Genomic DNA, 18,160 nt, shown 5'->3' on the forward strand with positions numbered 1-18,160 from the left:
CAGCACAGACCTTTCTTCCTGTTCTGTACATTTTCCATTAAAGGCTCGTATTACACTTTGCCTATACATACTGCATTGTGTATCTAGTTTGTCCAGGTGCCTAGACACACACACACACACACACACACACGCACGCGAAGTGTTAGTGCAACCAGAATGCTGCAGTTTAAGAATAGGTCCAGAATGAACACAGAAAATACAAAAGAAAAGTAATAAAAAAGCATTCGTTTTAAAACTATGCTGCATTATGCAACCACAACAATGCTTATCCAGAATCATCATCATCATCATCATCATCATCATGTTCTTTACATAACATTTTAGAGCAATTTTAATATTTGGAATCCAAAATCTCAGCGTATTACATTAAAATAAATCACATAATTTTACCCTATAATTTACTGATAAATATGAACTATACAGCGTGAGTAAGGGAAGTCCCCTGGATCAGTCAGTTCCAGTAGAGTAGGCGTGGCCTCTGTTCCGGGGCATTCCAGTGAAGGAGGTGTGGCCTCTGTTCCAGTTTGTTCCAGTGAAAAAGGTGTGGTCTCTTTGTCCATTATTAGTCCCAGTGAAGGAGGCGTGGCCTCTATTCCGGGGAGTTCCAGTGAAGAAGGTGTGGCTTCTTTGTCCATTAGTCCCAGTGAAGAAGGTGTGGCCTCTTTGTCCATTAGTCCCTGTGAAGAAGGTGTGGCCTCTTTGTCCATTAGTCCCTGTGAAGAAGGTGTGGCCTCTTTGTCCATTAGTCCCTGTGAAGTAGGTGTGGCCTCTTTGTCCATTAGTCCCTGTGAAGTAGGTGTAGCCTTTGTTCCTGTGCTTCCTATTAAAAAAATAAAAGTTTACAGTGCAGCTTGTCACAGCAGTGCTTTAACCGCCAGTGAACCAACCATGAGTAAGAGGCCCGTGAGAACCTTCTGGGAGAAAAAACTATGCAGCAGGGGGTCCATCCAGCACTGGATCTCAGTCTCGGAGTCCAAGTTTATATAAAGGTAGAGATGAAGATGAGGCGAGGGACCCGCCGGGGATCCTTGACATCAAGTATGTAATTCTCCATAGAGAGAACTCAGAGAAGTTTCATCAAGCACGACTTACCACAGAGCTCTGCACCTCCGTATGGCTCCTCGGATGGCAAACACAGCAACGCCACTGCCGTGAGAGAGAGTGTAGACTGCAGAGCAGGAAGGGGTGATCATTTACAGTTCAGACGGCACCTTACAAAGTATTTTTCTGGCAAAGGGTTACACTTACTGGATACACACCTGTACACATCATAATACACATCTGTACACATCACACTACACACCTGTACACACACGCACACATCACACTACACACCCGTACACACACGCACACATCACACTACACACCCGTACACACACGTACACATCACACTACACACCTGGAACACCTGGAATTTATATTTTTAAAGAAGGTATTTGTGAACGCGAGTGAAGTGCTGACAGAAAGAAAAATGGATCCACACCGTGATAAGAATGGAGATGTAGGACAGCCACAATCAGAGCAAAAGCGAACCCCCACAGTGCATCTGGTGAGAATGAGGAAAAAGGGATTCATATGATGGGCTTTTTTCATAGTCTCAGTTAATTCTTTGGTTAGAAACGTGTTCCGCTTACCTCTCCAGTGGAAAGGTGGACCTCTGCATTGTCTGGTGTGTGGAGGCAACCCTGGAAAACAGAGCATATATAGATATGGATATAAATACTCCTGGATAGACCTGCACAGATCTGAATACACCTGAACACCCCTGAATACACCTAAATTCACACCTAAAGAGATCTCTACACGTCTAAAATCCCCTGAATTCACCTGAACACCCCTGAATACACCTAAATTCACACCTAAAGAGATCTCTACACGTCTAAAACACCCTGAATTCACCTGAACACCCCTGAATACACCTAAATTCACACCTAAAGAGATCTCTACACGTCTAAAACCACCTGAACACCTCTGAATACACCTAAATTCTTAGGGGCATTATTGTAAATGATTGTGAGGGATCTCACCAAAGCACCAGCCCACAGCTTCAAAAACAAACATGCAGAAGACAGTGAGGACGACCGGCATCACCAGCGCTGTAAAGACAAGAGAACACAAATTGGCACAAATGTCTGTACAAATCTAGTCCTGCGTTCATAGGCGGTGCAGTGTGTCATGCAGTGTGCACGTTCTCCCCGTGCTTCGGGGGTTTCCTCCGGGTGCTCCGGTTTCCTCCCCCAGTCCAAACACATGCCGTAGGCCGATCTCTACGTCGTCTGTAGTGTGTGAATGGGCGTGTGAGTGTGTGTGCAGCTGTGCCCTGCGATGCGATGGGTTGGAAGGATGTATCATTTGTACAGAATATACTGCATATATCATTGTGACAGCCATCACATGACTCGGGTATTTTCCCGTTTTAAAAATGAAAGTAAAGTAAACGTGACTGTTTTTTTTTTGACTCAAGCGTCATGTGAAAAACCAGAAAATCCCAACATACGGAAGAGAAACAAAAGGGCGGAACTGTTAATGCATACGCTTGTGGACATTATAATGAATGGGTATATAAAAAAAAAAAATCATTCGCCAAACTTTTTTAAAAAGATTTTTTATATTTTGCCTACAGACAAAAATGAGTTCATGTAATATTACTCCATTATGATCAGTGTATCTGTATATCTGTGTACATCTGCAGATTTCTCTTTATATTTTCATCAATTTAATTTAAATATATAGATATAGATATAGTCCTGGTTAGGAATGGACAGATTTATTTGATCTCACATTACAGGATGTTTTATACTCTGAATACCAGCCAAAATGTGACCTTACAGTAGTACGGCCTGTAGCTACAGAGTCCACAGCCCAGGCCGAAGCAGATGGAGAAGAAATGATAAAACTTATCTGGAATAAAACCAGAAAAATGGGCTGAGTCGACTGACATGATTGACAGCTATATGTCGTTTCTTCATCAACGATAGAAAGGGTAAAGACTTACAGTGAGCGTACAAATCCAGCATGTTGTCTGCTCCCGCGTGTCTGTAGTCTCAGGTGTAATTTTCAGACCTGGCTAGTTTGGTGTCCGTGCCATGGAGACGCCGATGACGGCTTTGAGGAGTGAGTGAAACTGGTTAGATGACAGATGTAACTCCGAAAGGTAAACAGCGGAAATCCCCAGAGCGTGATTTCACTTTCATGTTGACAGTGTTTGGTTTTATTATTTACATATAGGTTGTGACATCTTTCAGGGATGTGAGCTGGAACAATATCAGCTTTTCTTGAAAGAAACATCAAGAGTAGGGTTCTTTTTTTTTTTTTTTTAAATAGAAAATTACAGTACACGTGTAAAATATAAACGTGTGTTCACCCTTAAACATCTAACATTGTTTGGCTTTAATGGACATATCTCAATTCACCTACAAACTTCATCCCCGGGTCCAGGAAATGATGTCACTTTGTTTGCAGAAGTCATGTGATTGAAAATTCAATCCAGCACTGAAAGCTGTTTTGATTATTATTATTATTATTATTATTATTATTATTATTATTACTATTATTCTATTTCAAGCTACGGGGTTTGAAATAAAATGAAGAGTTCAAATATTTATGCAGTGCGAATGTACTGATAGATTTAGAAATACAACATATTTACAGTTATATAACGAATAACACGTTCTTGATCCCAGAAGGGAGATTTACAGGGGTGTTAGTCATGATTCGTCCAAATTGGGGCTCTAGTGATTAAGTAGGTGAAGTACAACAACACTGGAACATTTTATTTATTCCTTGAATGCGCCGCTCCGTCCCCAAACCCCAGCTCCAGGCTCTCCAGACTTGACGGGGTTAGCGTTTGGTCTGGATAGCCGAGTTATAACGCCGTAAACGTGTGAAATTCTGCCTCGTGCTGATTTACTCTCGAGATTACGGTCGCTAGATCGTTAGCGTCGTTAGCCGCACGCGACTTCGACGCGGTTATCGAGCGCTGCATACATTTCTATGCAGGTGGCTCATCGACAGTTGCAATCGGAATTATTCACACCCTCCCTCATTGCAGATCAGGCGTATTGTCCAAATGTACAGACTTTCAGCTGTTTGCACAAATGACCAAATCAAACAAGAGCGACGGAAACGGTTCGACTCGACGAACGCTTCGAGTGGTTTCCCTGAAATTCAACTGAAAAGGCAACTTATAATGACTTCTCCGGGCTCAGAATTATTCACCCCCTTCATGGAAAGCACCTTCAGTAGTTAGGAGAGCACCCTTCGGCTGTTAGACCGGCTTCAAACGGCAGTGAACCTGATTTGCAATGGGAGTTGAATCATTTTGATTTGCATCAGTGAGTCGTCACCTGACCCGGCTATCTAAGGGATGAAAATGGATTTAATTGACTTTCAGACCAGTTCGACCCCTTACGTCGCTCGTCCCGTGTACATCTTCATCCCCATGACACGTATTAAAGTTCTCCATCCTTGAACTGATTGACTAAAAATAAATAAATAAATAAATAAATAAATAAATAAAGCCCACAAATAATGTCATTTTGAATCTAATGAAAATGTGTCGTGTGAGTAGATTTAATATCAAGATTTAAAACTCTAAGGCTCTAAGAGATAGCCAAAATAGTTTGCACACATTTAATAATAATAATAATAATAATAATAAATATTATTATTATTATAATAATTAATGAACAATCTGTAGACTACTGAACGCTTCTGTGGAAATTATCTTACAGTGACAAGAAAAAAAATAAAGTTGAATATTTAAAAGTGTAAGAATAGTGATGTGGCCCTCGGGCTTCTGGAGTCTGAGTCCTCTTGCGTGATAAAACTGGATGACGTAGAGTTTAGGAACCAGCATGGAAACGCCTTCGCTCGGAGAACCGCAGAGCATGCCGGGTACTGTAGTGCACATGGGGGTGGCTTCGGCAGCACTGACAGCAGAGAGGACTACATGTCCCACATGTCCCTCAGTGACACATCTTTAAGGAATCGCGTCTTTTCCCTCCCAGCAGGATGAGCTCAGCTTCGGGGTCTCCCCCTTCCCCTTCCCGTGACACCGACTAGACTGGAGGAAGGAAAATAAATAACATCAATAAAATAACACTGCTGATGGTTCTGTTGAAGCAAACCCGGATGTGTAACCTGGAGAACAAAGCTGTGTTGTGTACTTTGTTAGAGATGTGTGTGGAAATGTGTGTGTGTGAGTTTGCTCATGTTTAATGAGTGACAAAGGGCGGTGAACGGGCTGGGTCCGTTAGGGTCCGTTAGGGTCCGTGAGGGTCCGTGAGGGTTCGTGTCGGCTCGGTTAGGGTGAAACATTCCCGGGATGGAGCAGGAGGGTTATCCCGGGACAGTGCTGATCCCGGAGGCCGGCGTGGAGTGTCTCCGGGCCGAGCTCGAGCGCCTGTCCCGGGAGCTGAGCGAGACGAGCCGGGATAAGATCCGCGCGGCGGAGTACGGGCTGGCGGTGCTGGAGGAGAAGCAGCAGCTCCAGCAGCGCCACGAGGAGCTGGAGACTGAACACGAAGCCCTCAGACACGAGCTGGACCAACTCAAAGAGGTGAGACACTGCAGAGAGTAAAGCTGAGGAGACAGCATGTACAGTCCGATTCAGTCCGATACAGTACCATACAATCCGACACAAGGCGATACAATTCCATTAAATTCCACACAATCCGATACAGTCTGATTAAATTCGATACAATCTGATTAAATTTCTTACAATTCGACACGTCAATACAACCCGATTAAATCCGATACAAGTCGATACAGTCTGATTAAATCTGATACAAGTCGATACAACCGATTAAATCAGATACAAGTCGATAAAGTCTGATTAAATCCGATACAAGTCGATACAGTCTGACTAAATCTGATACAAGTCGATACAGTCTGATTAAATCTGATACAAGTCGATACAACCGATTAAATCAGATACAAGTCGATAAAGTCTGATTAAATCTGATACAAGTCGATACAGTCTGATTAAATCTGATACAAGTCGATACAGTCTGATTAAATCTGATACAAGTCGATACAACCGATTAAATCCGATACAAGTCGATACAGTCTGATTAAATCTGATACAAGTCGATACAGTCTGATTAAAGCCTATACAAGTCGATACAATCCGATTAAATTCGGTACAAGCCGATACAGTCTGATTAAATTCGATACAGTCCAATACAATTTGATAAAAGTTGATACAGTCTAATTAAACAATCTGATACCAGTCAATACAATCTGATACAATCCGATACAAGTCAACATAATCTGATTAAACAATCTGATACCAGTCAATATAATCTGATACAATCCGATACAAGTCAACATAATCTGATTAAACAATCTGATACCAGTCAATATAATCTGATACAATCCGATACAAGTCAGCAAAATCTGATTAAACAATCTGATAGTCAGTACAATCCGAGACAATTGAATATTTCACAGATAACACCATGAGTTAGTATTTTGTCAGTATTTTTGGTTTGTACCCGAGGCAGCAGCGAGGCGGAGGACTCCCGGACGGTCGTATAGGACACTTACAGCAGCAGGTTCTCCATCATTCCCGAGGGGATTTTTATTAGAGGAATCTGGAAGCGGGGCTCAGTGTCGAGATAAGACTCGCTTCGGTTACAAAGAAAATGAGAAAATGAGTTGTTTCTACTTAAAACCCTACAGCAGCGTGTTTCTCTATCAAGTGGAACACTTTCTGGAAGGTACGAACCCTTAATTATCCAATGAACCCATAACGAAGCTTCAGAGTGTACAGCATGACCTGGGCTGTCGCAGGAAAACTACGAGGGAAAAGTCCAGGAGAGAAATTACAGAGAAGAATGAGAGAGAAATAAAAAGTCAAATGTCAGCTGAACGTGGCCCGGCATAAAATTCCAGCCTTTTTTTTTCTTTTTAATCAAACAGAGAGGGAAAGAATCCTTACTGTAACGTTTTAAAATTGTAGGTGTAAACGATGACATGTCTGAACTTCCTGTAGTGATCGAACTGAAATAAGACACGGCGGAGTCGTCCTCCCACTGCAGAGACGCTGCAGAGACACCGGAATGTGGTAATGAGATCACGATGAGCCACTGATTTCAGTTCCCTTTATCACACGTCTGCTTGTGTGTCACTAAACACACACACACACACACACACACACACTCAATCTGGAGTATACGTGCTTATTACACTGTAAGTAAATGAGTGTATGAGTGGAAATGCTGCAGGTCACAAAGACAAAACTCTGCTTATGACGAATAACACAATCCATGGGCCGGGTGCACTCGTGTGGGAAGCCAGACGCCAATAAAAAACATGGCTGATGTGTGAAAATCCAAAACACACACACACACACACACACACACACGTGGCTTCATTCTCGAAGAGAAACCAGAACGCATGGAGGAACCGTCTGATGGAGGAATCAGACGGTCTCTCTGCAGCTTCCCCGTCACAACAGGCTTTTTTTTTTTTTTTTTTTTTTTTTTTTAAATAAGGTCACATGACTTCCTTAATGCGTGTATATGAGAGAAAGCAGGATGTTCACATTCCCATCTAGTGGTGCGGGAGTGAAATGTGAGCTGATACCGCAGAGATCAGAAATATTACACACCAGTATCTTTTTGAATTTTTTCATTTACGAAAAAAAATATATATATATAAGAAGTCGAACATGAGTAATGCCACTATTAAGGTCTCTTTCTCTCCTCATTATATAATCACTCCTTCGATCTCTGTCCGTCTCTCTCTCGGTCTCTCTCAGCGTTTTGTAACCATTGTTTTGACTGCGTTTTCAGTTCTCTATAATCAGAGCGGTGTCTAAATAAAAACGGGGGTGGGAGGGTCCGTGAAGGGGGTCTGTGAAGGGGGTCTGTGAAGGGGGTCTGAGAAGGCTGTAAGAGGATCTGTGTTGAAACGAGGCTATAAAAAGCCCTCGCGCCGTGGCTGCACTCGCTGATTACCGGCACGCCGGGCCTCGAACACATCCACCCGGGATTACAGTATGATTACAGTGTGTGAGCTGAACACGTTTACAGTTATTCTTCTGGCATGTGCGTTTACCCCGAAGGCGGAGTCCAGTCCTAGCTTAGAGCAGCTGAGAACTTTCTAAACTTCTTGCTGGAACCTTAACCATTGAGCGTCCGCTGTCCGTTAACACACTGGATAAGATTCCGACTGGGTCGTTTTGGTTACGGAGCGAACCCGAGAATATGATCATCGATTTAAGAAGTTTCCCCAAATATGACGCCCCTGAAGAAAGCCCAGAGTATAACCCATGGTTCGGTCTCCAAACATGACTCTACAGGCCAAAGAAAGTCGTTTGTTCGGTTTCCTGATTCCAAACCATTTCAGAAGATAGTGTGTAGTATATTTCTAAGAGACGCCTTTGGCTTTGGAAACTTCATTTAAACTGCACACGTGTACACTAGTGGTTCGGATATGAGTTCCACCAATAAGAAATGCTCTAGGAATATGATCTCCCATCAGTATGAAGGGTCTAGAATATATCACAGCTGTGCAGATGTGCGAGCATTTCAACCCTGAGTCGATCTATTTAAAGAAAGAGCACAGCTGTTCGAGGTTTTGCGCAAGTCTAGAGCCATAAATACTTCAGAGAATATTCTACGCTCTGTGAAGTTGACCGAATTTCAGAAATTTCAACAAGTGAGCGAGCGAGCTTCAGTTTCATGCTGAGAGGTGTTTAAGGCTATTCATAATAGAAGGTCCAGACCACAGAAATACAGATGTGCGTTTACGGCTTAAAACCCGCAATTTTCCTTTCAGAACGTCCTCCAAGTGAAGACGTGTGCGCAGAATCCTGGCCACATTTACATACAGACACTCCGGACGGTTTTTATTTCTTTCTCCTGTCCCCTTTTACTGGCGCATAAAACAAAATAACGCAGTGTTGTTGATCAGTGATTAGTCTTTGGGAACAACTGTGATCGGTGATTGGTTATTGAGAAACATGGAGATTAGTGATTGGTTATTGAGAAACATGGAGATTAGTGATTGGTCTAATGAAACAGTGGTGATTAGTGATTGGTCTATGGAAACAGTGGTGATTAGTGATTGGTCTAATGAAACAGTGGTGATTACTGATTGGTCTATGGAAACAATGGTGATTAGTGATTGGTCTATGGAAACAGTGGTGTTTAGTGATTGGTCTATGGAAACAGTGGTGATTAGTGATTGGTCTATGGAAACAGTGGTGATTAGTGATTGGTCTAATGAAACAGTGGTGATTAGTGATTGGTCTAATGAAACAGTGGTGATTAGTGATTGGTCTATGGAACTAATGAAACAGTGGTGATTAGTGATTGGTCTAATGAAACAGTGGTGATTAGTGATTGGTCTATGGAACTAATGAAACAGTGGTGATTAGTGATTGGTCTAATGAAACAGTGGTGATTAGTGATTGGTCTAATGAAACAGTGGTGATTAGTGATTGGTCTATGGAAAAAATGAAACAGTGGTGATTAGTGATTGGTCTATGGAAACAGTGGTGATTAGTGATTGGTCTATGGAAACAGTGGTGATTAGTGATTGGTCTATGGAAACAGTGGTGATTAGTGATTGGTCTATGGAAACAGTGGTGATTAGTGATTGGTCTATGGAAACAGTGGTGATTAGTGATTGGTCTATGGAAACAGTGGTGATTAGTGATTGGTCTATGGAAACAGTGGTGATTAGTGATTGGTCTATGGAAACAATGGTGATTAGTGATTGGTCTAATGAAACAGTGGTGATTACTGATTGGTCTATGGAAACAGTGGTGATTAGTGATTGGTCTATGGAAACAGTGGTGATTAGTGATTGGTCTATGGAAACAGTGGTGATTAGTGATTGGTCTATGGAAACAGTGGTGATTAGTGATTGGTCTAATGGAACAGTGGTGATTAGTGATTGGTCTATGGAAACAGTGGTGATTAGTGATTGGTCTAATGAAACAGTGGTGATTAGTTATTGGTCTAATGAAACAGTGGTGATTAGTGATTGGTCTATGGAAACAGTGGTGATTAGTGATTGGTCTATGGAAACAGTGGTGATTAGTGATTGGTCTAATGGAACAGTGGTGATTAGTGATTGGTCTATGGAACTAATGAAACAGTGGTGATTAGTGATTGGTCTATGGAACTAATGAAACAGTGGTGATTAGTGATTGGTCTAATGAAACAGTGGTGATTAGTGATTGGTCTATGGAACTAATGAAACAGTGGTGATTAGTGATTGGTCTAATGAAACAGTGGTGATTAGTGATTGGTCTATGGAACTAATGAAACAGTGGTGATTAGTGATTGGTCTAATGAAACAGTGGTGATTAGTGATTGGTCTATGGAAACAGTGGTGATTAGTGATTGGTCTATGGAAACAGTGGTGATTAGTGATTGGTCTACGGAAACAATGGTGATTAGTGATTGGTCTAATGAAACAGTGGTGATTAGTGATTGGTCTAATGAAACAGTGGTGATTAGTGATTGGTCTAATGAAACAGTGGTGATTAGTGATTGGTCTATGGAAACATTGGTGATTAGTGATCGGTCTAATGAAACAGTGGTGATTAGTGATTGGTCTAATGAAACAGTGGTGTTTAGTGATTGGTCTATGGAAACAGTGGTGTTTAGTGATTGGTCTATGGAAACAGTGGTGATTAGTGATTGGTCTAATGAAACAGTGGTGATTAGTGATTGGTCTATGGAAACAGTGGTGATTAGTGATTGGTCTAATGAAACAGTGGTGATTAGTGATTGGTCTAATGAAACAGTGGTGATTAGTGATCGGTCTATGGAAACAATGGTGATTAGTGATTGGGTAGCGGGAGCAATGGTGATCAGGGATTGGTCTTTTCCTTTTATCTAACGCATTGGTTTCAAACCTGTGGACACGACCCAACATCCTCCACAACTCAAACACGCTTCATTTTCCCCTCACATCGCATCTCATATTTCGTAAGAGTAACAAGATGAAACTGTCAGAAGCACTGAGATATTCTTTGGGTTTCTCTTGTCAAACACCACTTCCTTGCCACATGTCCATGGACAGAGAGTTTCGATATAATGGTGAAAATTGGGTACGGCGGTATTTTCCGCCACCAGATATGTTCACGCAGCATTTCAGGAGTCGCTGACTGTCCTCTCCTGTAAACACAAGCTAACAGTTTGTCTGTGGTCCTGCGTGCAGGCGTACGGTCACGCCCACTCCGCCCAGAGGAAGGTTGCGGAGGACGGCGAGAGTCGTGAGGAGTCCCTCATCCTGGAGTCGGCATCTAAGGAGGCGTATTACGAGCAGAGGGTGCAGGAGCTGCAGGCCGAGCTGAGGCAGGCCAAAACTGCGCTCGCCAGCACGCAGAGCGAGAACGAGCGTCTGAGTAGCCTCGCGCTCGAGATCAGGGAGGTGGGTGAGTCGTAACAAGCGTGATAACGCACGTGCTGACCATAAATCGAATATCTTAGGTCACGCATGCTTCCTGTAATACTATCATTATACCATCCATAACTCTCTCTCAGAATGCTGAGCTGCTGGAGCTGCAGCGCACTCGCCTGCGTGACGACATCCGAGAATATAAAGTCAGAGAGTCTCGTCTGCTGCAGGACTACAGCGAGCTGGAGGAGGAGAACATCGGCCTGCAGAAACAAGTGTCCACGCTCAAACAGGGCCAGGTGAGACAGTAACAGTAAGCGTAACAGAAAAGTGTAAAGATTTGACACAGAAATCGTTCTTATGTCCGTCCCGTCCCCCACACTGTGTGCCCACGTGCTTACTTCCTGTTGTGAGTGCAGGTGGAGTTCGAGGGTCTAAAACACGAGATCAGGAGGCTGGAGGAGGAGACGCAGTACCTGAACAGCCAGCTGGAGGAAGCCGTGCGGCTGCGTGAGATCGGTGAGCGTCAGCTGAGCGAGGCTCTGGAGACGGTGAAGAGCGAGCGGGAGCAGAAGGCGGCGCTGCGCAAAGAGCTCACGCATCACATGACCCTGGGAGACTCTCTCTTCGGCGGCTCGCTGGACGGACTCAGACTGGGCGATTCGAGCGAGCCCGACAACGACGAGGCCATGCGCGCCCTCGAGAACGGGCTCGCGAAGATGTCCGACGACAACGAGGACGCCGATAACATTTCGTCCATGCCGAAGAAGAGCCTGGTGGACGATCTGCTGAGCGAACTGAACATCTGCGAGATCCAGAAGCTCAAACAGCAGCTGCACCAGGTGGGTTCGCTCACGTGGAAAACGCTCAACGCTTCGTCCTCTTGTCTGTCACTCATACTGTATGTTTTTTTTCTTCTCTCTGTCTCAGGTGGAGCGAGAGAAGGTGGCGCTGCTCTCCTCCCTCCAGGAGTCTCAGAAGCAGTTAGCGCAGACGCGTGGAGCATTAGCGCGCCTGAGCGATGACTTTGGAGCCGCGCGACGTGTCCAGGTCGCAAAGGACAGCGAGAAAGGGAAGGACAGTGGCGAGGACGGAGACGTGGACTATTATGAGCTGGACATTCACGGCCCTGAGATCCTGCGCTGCAAATACGAGGCGTCAGTGGCTGAGGCTGGAGAGCTGAGGGAGGAGCTTAAGTTGGTGAAGGCGGAGCTTGAGGAGGTGAGGCGGAGTTTGTGTAGACGACAGTGTTAAGTAAAAGAAATGGTGATGCTCATCTTTGTTAGTGTCCTAATGATGACACGTTTCGATTTCGAATCAGATTAGGGCATCGCATGAGGAGGTGCGGGCACGGCTGGAGAGCCAGGTGCGTGACCTCTCGTCTCAGGTGTGTTCACTGGAGAGCGATGGGCGAGCGGAGCGGGCACAGCTGGCACGGCTGCAGCGGGAGTTGGACGAGGTGAACACGGCCGCAGGCGAGACCCGGAGGACCCTCGGTGTGGCACAGGACGAGCTGGCGTCGTTCAGCGAGGAGCTGGCTAACCTCTACCATCACGTCTGTGTGTGCAACAACGAGACGCCCAGCCGCGTCACGCTCGACTTCTACAGAGAAGGGAAAGACAGCAAAGACAGGAAGGAAGGCGAAGAGGAGAAAACGGACAACGAGAGCTCGGCGAGAGACGCGAGGAAAGAGCCGATGGACGTGTGTGTCCTGGCGGCGATGATTCGGGAGCAGATGCGGCACCTGCAGCAGGCCGTGGAGCGAGGCACACAGCTGGCGAGGCAGAGGCTGGCACCACTGGAGCTCGCAACCGTGCCTGATATAGAGCAGGCGGCCTGCATGGAGGAGATCTTCAAACTCAGGTCACTGCTGAGCACCAAACGGGAGCAAATCGCCACGCTCAGGGCCGTGCTCAAGGCCAACAAACAGGTGACGAGTCAGGACGCGTCGAGTCCGGGAATTTTTCACTAGTAAAACAACGCATTATTGATATCGTGCATCGTTAACAAAGTTATTATTATACGCAGTGTAGCATCATACCACAGCGGTCGCTGTAGTGTGTTATATATGATGATCTTTTCCGTATTATTATTTGTATATTAAAGCTGATGTAAGCGCTTGTATATGTTGCAGACGGCCGAGGTCGCTCTCGCCAACCTGAAGAGTAAGTACGCTAACGAGAAGACCATCGTCACGGAGACCATGCAGAAGCTCAGGAACGAGCTGAAGGCTCTGAAAGAGGACGCGGCTACGTTCTCCTCCCTCAGAGCCATGTTCGCCACCAGGTACGTGCAACAACACACACACACACACACCAAAGCATTAGATTAGACTAACACACTAAAAGGAAAGATTTGACCAAAAAGCCAAACGTACACAAGGTTCGTTTTGCCCCGGAGACGTTCAGATGTCTGGAATTCGCTTCCTTTATTTTGCACTGGAGCGACGTGGCTAATGTAGCTAACGATTATTGAAAGGTTATAGCTAGCAGTTTAGCATTGTGCATACAGCATGTCTGATTTATTACACAGTCAAATAAATACTGAAGCATCAGTTGGCTCAGTAACACCAAATGATTTGTACGCGAGAAAGTTTGTAAAATAACACCAAAAAAAAAGTATCCGTTTGAATAATATCTGAACCGACCGTGAACTGTATTGTCACGTGAATGACTCGAAACCTTCCAGATTTAGGCCACGCCTCCTTTCTGAGACCGTGTGCCGGGAAAGGAAGTGATGGAGCTCGGATTGTTTGTAGAGAACCTCTCTCACTCTCACTCTCTCTCTGTAACTGTGTTTGTAGATGTGACGAGTACGTGATCCAGCTGGACGACATGCAGAGGCAGCTGGCGGCCGCTGAGGACGAGAAGAAGACGCTGAACTCGTTGCTGCGCATGGCCATCCAGCAGAAACTGGCGCTCACGCAGCGCCTCGAGGACCTCGAGTTCCACAACGAACAGGAGCGCAGGGGAAGCGCCGCCGCCACCACCGCCGCCACCGCCGCCTCGGCCCGCGCCAAAGGGCCCTTCTCTAAGAGAATGAACCTGCACGTAAGTCCCACTCCGTCCCTCACGGCATTGTGGGTAGTCATGTGATGTTCTGCATCTGAACCACTTCACTGCTGACCCCTCCTCTCATCCCTGACACCAACTAACCTTCATCTTCATCATCACCGTGTCTCTCTGGCTAACACTAACACTGCTGCGGCTCGCTCTGCGTCTGATGCTGCGATGAACTTCGTGTCTCGCGCTGTTTTATTAACTGTGTTTTAATCATCATGAGCTTTCAGAGTCCAGCTTTTTAACGTCGCTTTTAAACTCCGATTGGTGATGAGCGACGTTGTTATGTTGGGAACACGACGTGTTCTGCACGTCGTGATTCAAAACAGCGCGCTTCAGCTAACTTGTGCCGAAGTTGACTTGTGTGCATGCTGTTAGCAAAATGTCCGCCGTGTGTGTGCTTTCCTTGTGAAAGGTTATATTGTTAAATATAATATAATGTAATATACAATAATAGAATCGAATGAATTGAGTGTTAATATGATGTGTTGATGTTAATATGATGATTCTAATGATGATGTATTTTTAATGTGTTTCACAGTAATTGTAGTTGCCAAGGAGAATTTCCCTCAAAGTGGCTTAATCCCTGACTGCAGACGTCCTGCTTTACACACACACACACACACACACACACAATATGGCGCCCCTATTCGTTTTTTATGTTTTTCTGTTTAATTTAATTCACACCTTTGACACATTTTGTAACACGTTTCTATGTATTTCAGGTCATGTGACGCCTTATTTGACAGTTTTACGAAAGCACGTATGTATTTCAGGTCCACGAACATCGGTTTATAATTAAGGAGCATCGTTTTACAGTCGTTCTGCCTTTTAGTCTTAATTTATTTTTTAATAAACTGAATATGCAGAACGTCCTGCAGTGGGGGAGATAAACACGTGTGATGACGTGGAAAGACTGACGGTTTTCCATGGGAGATTGAGCTGTTTTTTTGTTTTGTTTCGTTTTTTTTCTTAAACCACATTTTTTCAGTAGGATGTGATGTCACAACGCAGGACATGTCGACGTGGGTGATGTTGACAAAAGGATTGGTGACTTCTTTTTTTCCTTCTTAATTTAAAACTAAAAGATGGTTGTGTTCTAGTTACAAAAATCGTCCTAATATCAACAACTTAAAAATATTTTTCACCTCCTTTCGTCAGCTACCTCTTTATCGCGTCTTTAATTTGAAGTATTTAACATAAATGATAATATAAAACTTTTTTTGCTTGCTGTGTTCAGAAGCAATCCAGGGAAAATGAATATATAAATTGTGTGGATGTCTTACTGTTTAAACGAAACGATGAATAGTACATAGCGTACCAGCATGTCGTTACTTCAGGAGGGTCACAAAAGCGTTGGCTTTAATACACGAGAAACCAAACTGAGACTGACTCGCGTCTCCGCTCCTCATTGTGGCATATCCTTGTTTTAATACTGGTTTGGAGACACCCAAGTCGACCTCCCGTCATCTCGTTTCCTACTGATCATATCCCTGGGACTAATAAAATCACACATATGCCTCACCGTACACACACACACACACGATCGGCTCAGATGCTGAAAAGAGGTTTCCATGGAAGCATTTAAAGTGGTTACTGGAGAATGAATGAGCAATGGCATCGTCTACATCACAAAGAAAGATAGAAAGGTTCACATATCTGAATTGGCCTGCTCCCCTACACACTCCTGCTGATGTCTGGGAGGCGTTGTGTCTTTCCAAGTGGTGAAGGGAAGTGGACGAGGACGTGTCGAGAGCCGTATTGAAACACGCTGCTTGGTTTAAGATACGGGAGATGTTAAAGTGTTTCCACTTGTGCCTTTAATGAACGACTTCTTTTGCTTTGTTTTAAAACAGCGACATCAGAGCAGCAGTCTCCTCTGTTATTTCGTTTTATATCTGGATCATTTCTAACTTGCTATTAAAGCCCATCAGTGTTTAATACTGCACACAGGGTTGTGCTGTGTCGAGTGTGTTTATTGCTTAAATAGTGTCGCAGTTGTTGTTTTCAGATAACAGGAGTATAAAAATGTTCCTGAAGTCTTTTGAAATATATTTGCTGTGCTTTGTCTGCTATATATTCACTTCCAACAGCTTTTAAGGAAGGATGTGACCATTTTAAACACTAGTCTGTCACGTAGCGAATGACTTCATATTTATTTATAACCCCTGAGTTCATTCTGGTGCTGTGTGGATTTGTGTGAAGCTCAGTTCTGTCCTGAGTGTTTTTATTTTATTTTATTTCACTGTAAAGAATTTTTACTGGGGGTTGGGGGAAACTTATGGTGAATTTTATTGTACAAATCAAGGGAACTTTAGAGACCGCTTGTGACACAGGAGCTTCACCTCTGACGGAATACATTCTCGTTTTGTGAACTGTTTTTGTTTCTTAGCATCTCTAACAATTACAATAATTTTTTTCCCATTAGCTAATTCGTTACGTTCCCATCTTATGCAACTAAGCGTCACTGATTTTCGGAGGAACTTCCGTTATGTGAGGTCTCCTGCACGAGAATGCCGGTACGTGAAGCCTCTTCGGCACCACTTCCGGTATATGCGGTCATTACTTACAGCCCTTAATATCTCTTTTTGAAAATTCTTAAATAAATAACAATTACACAGTTGCTAATAACGTAATAATTACAAAATTATAAAGTTATAATTCCATACGTTTTACCTGCAAGTGTGAACTTTAGACTCGCAATATATATATATATTTTTTATTCTCTCGCTAACGGCTATCTAGCTTACCCGGAAGTAGCATCCGTGCTCGTGCTATTATAAAAAAAAAGTCTGCGTTTTGATTGTAATAGTTTTTAAACTAAATTGTATGGTAGAATAGATTAATACACTAACAGTGCTGCATTTTTTTTTAATTTTTTTTTTAAAGCGTGTATGTTACCACTTCCGGATTATGAAGTTTAACGCCCGCCTTTTCCTGCGCGACGTCACTGACCCCGCCCTCTATTTGGAAAGTCATGGGAGTGCCAAAACATAGGGCAGGACAAGGGAATCAAAATGGGAGGTTAGTGTTAAAATGCGCCGTTTTAGCTCAAATTATTACACTTTATGTTATTGTCAGTGATTATTAGAGTATTTAATATAATCCCGTGATACTTAAGTGTTAAAAGTCTGGAAAAAGATTTACAGTAAATTATAACATTAGCTCGTTTTTTTTTTTGCTAACAGACTTTTACGGACGTCTCTACACTTTTGCTAAAATAAATAAATTAATGAAAATGCGATTTTTTTTGTTAATCAGTGACGGAAAAGTCACTGAACTTTCGGTTGGTTTTGTGCAGAAAGGCATCTTTATAATCCACGTAGACAAACCTGAGCTGTCAAAGTTTCTCTTTCAGTCAGAATTAAGTTTAATAAAGGGATTTAATCACAGTTATTTATATTTAGACCAACGGAATATCATTTACATCATCGTGATTCATTTTCACTAATAAACTAATAAATAAATGCTTTTATTCATCTGTTTTGAATCATAATCAAAACAGCCCTCTTGTGGCCAAACGCAGAACTGCATTCTGCTGGATATTCTTACTTACATTAAGCTTACATTTTTATTTATTTTCTGTTTATACATTTATATGTATATATATATATAATTTCCTGTAACAGCATTCCCTGGAGCATTTTATCCCTCTTATACAACAATTACAATTTCTTATTTATTAATGAACGGATGAATGAATCATATTTTTATCTGTTTCTAGTTGCATTTAATTA

The 18,160-nt window shown here is 43.3% G+C and overlaps 3 protein-coding genes across 5 annotated transcripts in view; 2 read left to right on the plus strand and 1 right to left on the minus strand.

The window, feature by feature from the left end:
- Positions 1-137: 137 nt before the first annotated feature.
- LOC108254720 (collagen alpha-5(VI) chain) lies at positions 138-3,502 on the minus strand. 2 transcript variants are annotated; one of them, XM_017449970.3, is made up of 7 exons: positions 2,996-3,502; positions 2,830-2,901; positions 2,028-2,096; positions 1,635-1,685; positions 1,484-1,546; positions 1,093-1,168; positions 138-820 (listed from the first exon to the last, which is right to left on the minus strand). In XM_017449970.3, the coding sequence occupies exons 1-7, from the start codon at positions 3,015-3,017 to the stop codon at positions 448-450; spliced, it is 726 nt and encodes a 241-aa protein (XP_017305459.2). In that variant the 5' UTR covers positions 3,018-3,502; the 3' UTR covers positions 138-447. The 2 variants fall into 2 exon arrangements, with proteins under 2 accessions (XP_017305459.2, XP_017305460.2); XM_017449971.3 differs by lacking the exon at positions 2,830-2,901 and having other exon boundaries at positions 2,996-3,494.
- A 1,510-nt stretch (positions 3,503-5,012) lies between these two features.
- Positions 5,013-16,364, plus strand: bicd2 (bicaudal D homolog 2 (Drosophila)). Its single transcript, XM_017449969.3, has 9 exons — positions 5,013-5,560; positions 11,185-11,397; positions 11,511-11,663; positions 11,784-12,206; positions 12,295-12,585; positions 12,686-13,294; positions 13,499-13,650; positions 14,168-14,414; positions 14,965-16,364. Exons 1-9 carry the CDS (start codon positions 5,327-5,329, stop codon positions 14,965-14,967), a joined length of 2,325 nt encoding a protein of 774 aa, XP_017305458.1. The 5' UTR covers positions 5,013-5,326; the 3' UTR covers positions 14,968-16,364.
- A 929-nt stretch (positions 16,365-17,293) lies between these two features.
- The window catches only part of card19 (caspase recruitment domain family, member 19), a 4,598-nt gene continuing 3,731 nt past the window's right edge, over positions 17,294-18,160 (plus strand). For both annotated transcript variants that reach the window (XM_017449972.3, XM_047149521.2), the window contains exon 1: positions 17,294-17,447. In XM_017449972.3, the coding sequence (XP_017305461.1) occupies positions 17,441-17,447 (7 nt within the window). In that variant the 5' untranslated portion in view covers positions 17,294-17,440. The remainder of the gene's footprint in view (positions 17,448-18,160) is intronic.

The sequence above is a fragment of the Ictalurus punctatus genome, chromosome 21 (assembly GCF_001660625.3).
Source record: "Ictalurus punctatus breed USDA103 chromosome 21, Coco_2.0, whole genome shotgun sequence".
Taxonomy (NCBI): Eukaryota; Metazoa; Chordata; class Actinopteri; order Siluriformes; family Ictaluridae; genus Ictalurus; species Ictalurus punctatus.

Excerpts from the sequence above, each read along its gene's own strand:
- LOC108254720 (XM_017449970.3), bottom strand. The coding sequence starts at position 3,017 with ATGCTGGATTTGTACGCTCACT. Across the intron at positions 1,547-1,634 it reads TCCACCTTTCCACTGGAGAG|ATGCACTGTGGGGGTTCGCT; the intron begins GTAAGCGGAACA and ends CATTCTCACCAG. Across the intron at positions 1,169-1,483 it reads ACATCTCCATTCTTATCACG|TCTACACTCTCTCTCACGGC; the intron begins GTGTGGATCCAT and ends CCTGCTCTGCAG.
- bicd2 (XM_017449969.3), top strand. The coding sequence starts at position 5,327 with ATGGAGCAGGAGGGTTATCCCGGGACAGTGCTGATCCCGGAGGCCGGC. Across the intron at positions 12,207-12,294 it reads TCAAACAGCAGCTGCACCAG|GTGGAGCGAGAGAAGGTGGC; the intron begins GTGGGTTCGCTC and ends TCTCTGTCTCAG. Across the intron at positions 13,295-13,498 it reads TGCTCAAGGCCAACAAACAG|ACGGCCGAGGTCGCTCTCGC; the intron begins GTGACGAGTCAG and ends TATATGTTGCAG.